Source organism: Denticeps clupeoides, chromosome 17, assembly GCF_900700375.1.
Source record: "Denticeps clupeoides chromosome 17, fDenClu1.1, whole genome shotgun sequence".
NCBI classification, from domain to species: domain Eukaryota; kingdom Metazoa; phylum Chordata; class Actinopteri; order Clupeiformes; family Denticipitidae; genus Denticeps; species Denticeps clupeoides.
The window spans coordinates 4491207-4499540 of NC_041723.1; the positions used below are offsets into that span (position 1 = coordinate 4491207).

At 45.1% G+C, this 8334-nt stretch overlaps 1 protein-coding gene across 2 annotated transcripts; it reads right to left on the minus strand.

Moving 5' to 3' along the window:
* Positions 1-2515: 2515 nt before the first annotated feature.
* adck2 (aarF domain containing kinase 2) lies at positions 2516-6620 on the minus strand. Of its 2 annotated transcripts, none has more exons than XM_028958683.1 (8): positions 5660-6620; positions 5391-5537; positions 5178-5306; positions 4997-5092; positions 3930-4175; positions 3488-3616; positions 3355-3408; positions 2516-3075 (listed from the first exon to the last, which is right to left on the minus strand). In XM_028958683.1, exons 1-8 carry the CDS (start codon positions 6437-6439, stop codon positions 2935-2937), a joined length of 1722 nt encoding a protein of 573 aa, XP_028814516.1. In that variant the 5' UTR covers positions 6440-6620; the 3' UTR covers positions 2516-2934. The 2 variants fall into 2 exon arrangements, with proteins under 2 accessions (XP_028814516.1, XP_028814514.1); XM_028958681.1 differs by having other exon boundaries at positions 5612-6620.
* Positions 6621-8334: the final 1714 nt, after the last annotated feature.

The following is an 8334-nucleotide window of genomic DNA, read 5'->3' on the forward strand; positions in this document are numbered from 1 at the left end:
CCCTCTGTCCCTTTGTCTTGTCTTTCACCTCGAAAGGCCCAAGTTTACCAGTTTACAAGCTGATGTTACAGCCTTTGTCATTTATTTACAGAAATAAAGAGATAAAAGGTTTAAAAAGAGAGTAATTTTGGGGAGGGACTGAGGATTGTTGACAGCTCTCACGCAGCCTACTTCATCATTTAAAGAGTCTCCCTCGTCCATTCCCCTTAGTTTTCTACAATACCCCTCATGTGTAGGGTATTTCAGTGGAACATTCAACAATTCAAATGTTCTGACTGGCAAACTCGTGTGACATTAGTGAACAGCAGCATGTCATATGTAGCACTGAGAAAATATTTATTATTCTGTGTCTAACCTATAGGTCCCAGAGGAGAAATGTGAATCTGAAAAATGTCAATGTTATTTGTTCTCATAATTTAATTTAAAAACGATAAACAGTCAACCCCAAGCCCCCAACCCTAAGTAGAGAATATGTAGATTAACTTGTAACCTTCTTATTGTCTTACTTATGTATAGAAACTACAACGGAGTTAATAAAAATATTGTATTCATAGTTGGGGGTCCTAGTGAACCAGAACTGATCACTTCACTGATTGTAACATGGAAGCACGCTGTAAGTCGCTCTGGATAAAGGTGGTTGCCAAATGCCTTAAATGTAAATGTAAGTAATGACTGTATGAATTAAGATACTTTGATTGTACAGTCGTACAGTTTTGAGAAAGACACAAATACTGGTTTTCACTAAGTTAGCTGCTTCTGTTTTTATTATGACAATTTTGCACATACTCCAGAATGTCATGGATAGTGATCAGGTGAACAGGAAATAAAAAACAGAAGTAAAGCCTCACCAAACTCTGACCCCTCAAAGGTGAAAATAAGATGTCAATTTGAAGCATCCTCACAGCCACACCTTCCAAGGTAGAAATAAAGTTTTTGACGCAAGCAATTTTGGTGTTTATGGGATGTTGTGGTGAAGAGCTGGGCTATAAAGCTTTGGGATGTGAGAAAACACTTAGAAAAAATAAACCAATTTTTATCTATGCATCTCAGCGCAGGGGTGTCAGTTATAAATGTGTTTGTCCTAAGATGACACACGTGTGTACCAGGTTTGGTGCATGTAGGTTAAACCGTCTTTCCACAGAAAAAAAAACACCTAAGCCGTGTCTGAAATGTCGCCATTAAGTCATTGGTCAGCATATGATCAAGTCCGGATCAGTGCTTCAAATGGAACTTCTTGACAACATCCTGCCCAAATTTCACAATTTTTTTCATGAACCATGTCCGAGCACAAAATGGAGAACTCAATGCTCACACTTTCAGCGAACAATGGGTAGCGCTATACAAAACTGCCAATATTTTACATGGCTGTGACCAAGGCATCACCCTGAATAAGCCTGTAAAATGTGAGGATATTTGGTTAATGTGATCAGATCATCAAAAACGTAAAGGAGAGAAGTTCGAGAGTTGTGAAGAAGGCTTCAGGTGCTCAAGAAAGTCCAGCAAGCACCAGGACTGTCTTCTAAAGGCTTGGGGAACAGAACATTGGGTCCATGGCCAGGAAACTCCCCACTTAATCCAACTGAGAACTTGTGTTCAATCCTCAAGAGGCGGGAGACAAACAAAAGCCCACAAATTCTGACAAACTCCAATCACTGATTATGAAGGAATGGGTCACCATCAGTCAGGAAGTTGGTTGACGGCATGTCGGCGAATTGCAGAGGTCTTAAAAAAGGGCCAGCAGTGCAAATATTAATTCTTTGCATAAACCTAATGTAATTGTCAATAAAAGCCTTTGAAACTTATAAAATGCTTGTAATTATACTTCAGTACACCACAGAAACAACTGAGAAAAAGATCTAAAAACTCTGAAGCAGCAAGCCTTGTGAAAAACAGTATTTGTCATTCTCAAAACTTTTGGCCACGACTATAGCTAATATTCAGATATTTTTTAGATACTGGATTTCTGACTTTTATGAACTAGCAGCAAAAATTATATCATGTGTATAATGAGTAGGGCCACACAGTGATTCAGAGGTTGTGGGTTCGATTCCTGGTTCCAGATTTGTATGTGTGGTGTTTGGATGTCTTTGGTTTGCTTGGTTTTCCCGTTTCCTCTCTACGCCTAAAGGCCTGAATTCTACATTTACAGCACTTATCAGACGCCCTTATCCAGAGCAACTTACAGTCAGTAGTTACAGGTACACTCAGGGTTAAGTGTCTTGCTCAGGGCCACAAAGGTTGGGTTTGAACCTGGGACTTTGCAGACTTCTCGTTCATAGGTGAATGTGTTACAAGCTAGGCTACTACCAGCCTAATCTATTCTCGGTTGATTTGCTACTCGAAATTCGCCTTGGTGCGAATGTTCCATGACCCTGATTAGGAAAAAGCAGTAATGGATAGTGAGTGAGTGTCATTAATATGACACTTTATTAATCCTAAAGGCTTTTGAAAATGTAAAGCTTTAAGCAATAAACCAAATGTTTGACAATGACACAAATACACCACCATACATCTTTACTTGACATATTTATTATGTTTGCAGAAAAATATGCAAAAAATGAAAAGGTAGCTTACAGTCCATTTTCTGATCAGACAGCATTGAATTCTGCATGCTGAATGCTCTACAATGTATGATGTGCTATTAAATAGAAATTACTGTATGTTCCAGACAAATATTTCACTAAAATTTAACAGAGTATAAAAGAAATTTTGTTTCTGATAAATTGATTATTAGTTCACTTGTGTGTGACAGTGCACATGAAAAAGGTAAAAAAAAAAAAAAGTTTGATTGAAAACATATTCATATATTCAATGCTATATTCATAAAGTTACAATAGAGCATATGAAAAGCATGTTAATTTATACAATTATTATTGGGTTGAATGTTTTCAAAAATAAATGTCATCATGCATGTTTTTTTCCTCGCTCTCCACCTTACAGCAGCGAGGCACAGTTCTTCAGTAGCAGAGGCTTGGCTATCTGCAGAATGTCCAGGTTGGGATCCAGGGAGCGGCCCAGCCCCTCCAGAACCATGATGGCGAACACAATGGAGGCAAAGTTACTTTCCAGCTTCACCTGCCATGCAAAGAAATACAAAAAGAACATAGGGGCATGCAGCTCAAATCGAGTCCTAAACCCACGGTCACATACTTATCATAACCTTCACTTGTAGACCAATAACACAACTCAATTATGAATTAAAAAAAAAAAAAAAACGTCACTTTTTATTAACACAGAATTGTATTGTATTGTAGCTTTTGAAACTGATTTTGTAAAATCACCGACTGCTAATACTGCATGCCACTGAAACACAAACCAATAAGTGGCCTGATCAGAAACCTGCCTGTGACTTACCTTGTGATGGATGAGCAAACCGAACACCTGAGACAGCAACTCTGCCGCCTGGACCTTGACAAGGAAAAAATAATAAAAAATCTGAGACCTGTTTCAGAGTGAAATGTAATTAATAAGTTAAACTTTCTGCCACCTTCCCGAGCGAGAGGGTGTCACTGAGGGCCTGGTCCACAAGCTGCGCCATCTCCCGTTTGAACCGGGGCACGTCCTGGCACTCGTTGGCCCGGGCGTGGTGCAGGATCAGCTCAGCCACTCGCTCCCCCTGTAATAATAATAAATGAAGTGAAGTGATTGTCGCTTGTGATACACAGCAGCACAGCACATGGTGCACACAGTGAAATTTGTCCTCTGCATTTAACCCATCACCCTGTGTGAGCAGTGGGCAGCCATGACAGGCACCCGGGGAGCAGTGCGTGGGGACGGTGCTTTGCTCAGTGGCACCTCAGTGGCACCTTGGATTCAATTACGGGGCAGTGCATTACTTTAACGTTTCATCTGGCCATTGCTACAACTAAAATTGAAAAACGGTTTTTGGTTTATTGATGAAATTCTTCTATAAGTGCCGCGTCTTTCACCTGCCGCAGGACGACCGCGGTGAAGACGGCGCTGAAGTTCCTCAGGTCTCCGTCGCCGAGGTGAGCCACGATGCCGGCGTCCAGCAGGACCAACTGCAGCGGGGGAGGAGCGGGCCGCATGCTCACCACCACCGTGTCGCACAGGTCCGTTAGCGTGGTCTTCTCCTCCGGGGCGCTGCCACCCGTCCTCTGCACCAGTATGTTGCCAGGGTGCAGGTCTCCGTGGACAAAGTTATCCACAAACACCTGCAAAGGAACGACTGGGTGTTAAAATGGATTATAACAAAATTAAAAGTTAAGACACATCTTCTCACTGGAGGCTATGGGGACTGTGACAGAAGCTGTTTTGTAGAATCTAATACAACCACTAAGTAAAACAGAAAAGATCATTTTTCAGTACAAGTGCAGCTCATACAATTGAAATACCAGGTCAGTTGTTTTCAAGGTCACATTTCAGGCAAAACCGAGATATCAAATGAAAGTTCTTTCTTAACACTCAACACACAGAAGCGGTTAATGGAAAAAAAAAATAACCACAAAATACAGTACAGGGCAAAAGTTTGGACCCACCTTCTCATTCAATGTGTTTTCTTTATTTTCATGACCATTTACGTTGGTAGATTTTCACTGAAGGCATCAAAACTATGAATGAACACATGTGGAATTATGTACTTAACAAAAAGTGGAGACCTGACCCCCACAGTCACCGGACCTGAACCCAGTCGAGATGGTTTGGGGTGAGCTGGACCGCAGAGTGAAGGCAAAGGGGCCAACAAGTGCTAAACACCTCTGGGAACTCCTTCAAGACTGTTGGAAAAGCATTTCAGGTGACGACCTCTTGAAGCTCATCGAGAGAATGCCAAGAGTGTACAAAGCAGTAATCAGAGCAAAGAAACTAGAATATAAAAATACATGTTTTCACTTATTTCACCTTTTTTTGTTAAGTACATAACTCCACGTGTTCATTCATAGTTCTGATGCCTTCAGTGAGAATCTACCAATCAAAGATTTAGCGTGTCCAATTAAATTAAGAAAACAAATGAAACTTTCCACAGTATTCACCGTACCATCTTCAGCAGGGTATCCACCCCCATCCTGGCTATTCTCTGCTTCACCTCAGCAGGTACATCTGAGTGAAGAAAGGTGGATATGGGTTCACTCTCCTGAGGGAACAGAAGAAGAAGTTTTTTTTTTTGTTTTTTTTAAACAGACCACTGGCCCTGAGCTGAAAGAAACAAACCAAGTCACCTCGAACGTCTCCACCAACACCGTGCTGGTCACAAATGGCCTGAGGGGCATGGGGAACTTCACAAAGTCCACATCTCTGAAGTTCTCCCTGAACCTCTCGAAGTTCCTTGCCTCGAATCTGAGATCTATCTGGAATTTTTTTGGGGGGGGGTTAACAGGTACGAGGAAGAATTCCAAAAATGGCCCTCATCAACAATTCCTAGTATGAATTACCTGCTTGGTCATGAGCTTCTCAAACTCGCCCACAATCTCGGGCAGGCTCAGCCACTTCAGGCCAGGCAGCCAGTCAAGCACCCAGCTTCCAGCCTTCATCAGGAGCAGGTCGATCTGCACCTGCCTCCTGATCCCAGGATGAAGAACCTGAAAGAGGAACAGAGCTTCGGTAAAACACAGCGGTCAAGATGATCCCTCGCCTGCAGACCATGAAACGGCACCTTAACCGCAACAGGAATCAGTCGCTCGGAATCTCCACCCTCCATCACCTGCGGGGTTCCGCGTTCTTCTGCGGTCTCCTGCCTCCACAGAGGACCTAGCGTCCCACTCAGGCCCGGGATCTCCCAGGCCTCTAACAGGTCCTCCTTCTCCAGCTGCGCAACCAGCTGCTGGAAAGCTGGGTCCTCCACAGCGGCCACCCTGGCCCCGGCCCTGTACACCTGCGCCACGCAGCCCGACCCCACAGGCTCCTTACTGTCAAACACAAAGAGGCGCCGCCAGCCCTCCCCGAACGCCCTGCTCAAGCAGAGCTTGGTGTGCGCCCAGGGGTGAGGGCGCACCCGCACATGCAGCCGGGAGAACCGGTCGCAGAAGTCCGCGGAGAAGACGTCCCGGCGCGTGCTAGCCCACTGGCCCAGCTTGATGAAGGTGGGCCCCGACGTCTCCGTGACCCACAGGAGGGCGTCCAGCCAGCGGGACGCCAGGCGCCGCGACAGCAGCCCCAGCGGGCAGAGCAGCAGCAGCGGCCCGAACTTCAGGACCAGCACCAGGGCGCGGCCGGCGAGGCGCAGGCCGAACAGCAGCTTGTGGACCTGGACCCGGGCCACGGACCGGCGGGGGGCCACGGGCCCCTGACATCTCACCGGACCCGGCAGGCACTGATGGGCGCCCCAGCACAGCACTGCCACTCTGGGCACAGTGGCCAAAAGGCGAAAGGTCCTGCACAGGCACGGACTGGTGCGGCTTGGGGGCCCTGGGGCCCAAAGCCCAGCCTGGGAGATGGAGGACCTGAGGGAGCGCAGGAAGCCTCTCGCAGTGAAAGCTGCCATTGCACCGGGTGTTCTGACGACATGAGCGCGCAATTCGCTGTGAACCTTGACCCAGATCACCGTGGAATCTCGGCCGGTGACCCCGCTGCCACACCGCGCAAATCCGAGCTGCGACAAATAGCGCTCATTCAGTCATTCATTCACTTATTTCACAAAAGGAAAGAGGAACGCCCACTTCCGGTGTTACACCGGATGCCGTCCGGGCAACAACGGGAACCATAAACACGCCAAAGTGGAACTCCATAATTCAACGAGCAAGATATTACTAATATTACTAAAGTTAGTAAGAAACACGAATAAATAAAATAATAATAGAAATGAAAGAAAATAACACAACAAAACACAAATAAATAAATTAAATGATAAATGGAGTGCGTCAATAAATAGGTCAGGCAATTCAATTATTATTTTTTTTAGATTAAAAAGACTATTCAGAGCAATACATTTGGATCAACGTTGACACGCATTATCTTGACTGCACTAATTGCTTTATATTAAATATGACTGATGTTGATGATTGTGTCATCATTATTTAATTCAGTTTACTCGTAGGTTACTTGGTTGCTTCATAAATGAACTGGTTACTTGATACATTGGATAACATATGTGTTACTTCTAGTTGTTCAGGTGTTTATGTAGTTTTTATTAATTGCGTAATTGCTGGCCTCAGAAGGAACCAATGAATCTTCCCCCAGGGGGCGACAAATCGTTACTCTTGTGGATTCCGTGTGAGCCGTCAGTTTCATGTGTCAGTCCGACTCTCGATTTTATGTGTGAATAATTATTCTGCAACAAGAAGTAACAAGCACTTGTCAAGAATGTCCCATAACGCAGCTTGTGAACATGTCTCTGCACTACACAAACATGATTGGACTGTCTTAGATCTATCTATATATCTGAATATCTGGTTAAACCTACAGAGACAATGTGCTTTGTGCAGGTGAATAGTTCTCTTCACAGCACCCCGGCCTTCTGGCCTTGAGGTTAAGAGAGGCTGTCGGTCACACAGAACGCCCCCGAGCTCAACCATGAAAGGTCAGAATGTGCACAAAAGGTGGGAAAGACATTGCACAGATGTTACAGCTCCTGCTCCACCCATGTCCTGTCCACATCAGAGGCTTTCATTTTGAGATTTTGTACTACAGAGTAAATTTGTGGCTGGGTGGTAGTAGCCTAGTGGGTAACACATTCGACTTTGAACCAGATCACAAAGTCACAGATTAAAACCCCACTTACTACCATTGTGTCCCTGAGCATTGCGTCTCTGTCACTACTGATTTTAAGTCGCTCTGAATATGGGCATTGGATAAAAAGCTGTAAATGTAAATTTAAACTTTGTTAAACGTAAACCTTACTTTTGGAGTGTTGTAATGTAGGTCTCACTGTTGGATTAAAGCGAGCCATTTTCAAGCCTTATCCCCGTGAAATCTGATCCCCTCACGTCGTTGGTACCCTCCTCCATACCCACTGTCCATACCCAGCCTGACACTCACCTCTCCCACAGGCTGAATGCAGAGCAGCCAGGCAGCCCAACAGATGTGAGCCACAGGCTCCTTTGTGGGACTCGTGTTGGTCTGAAGTCACGAAGCCCATGACAGAGCCCCCTTTTTCTTCTCTTTTGTTGAGCATGATCTCCCCTCCCCGAGAAAGTCGCTCTCATCGCTCCAGGGATTTTACGAATGGGGGAAGGGGGCTGAGCTGACCAGTAAATAAAGTTTGGCCAGGGAAGAGCCTTTCGGCGTTTTTAATTGGCTCCCATTGAAGATCGCTGCTTATGCATTCAGCCGCACTTCGGCCCCGGCCCTTCCTTCGCTGCTCCTCCTTTGAGCTGGACACTTGGTTGCCCTGGCAACAGGGCCTCCATTCGCCAAGCCAGCTGCAGATTAGTTCAGCGG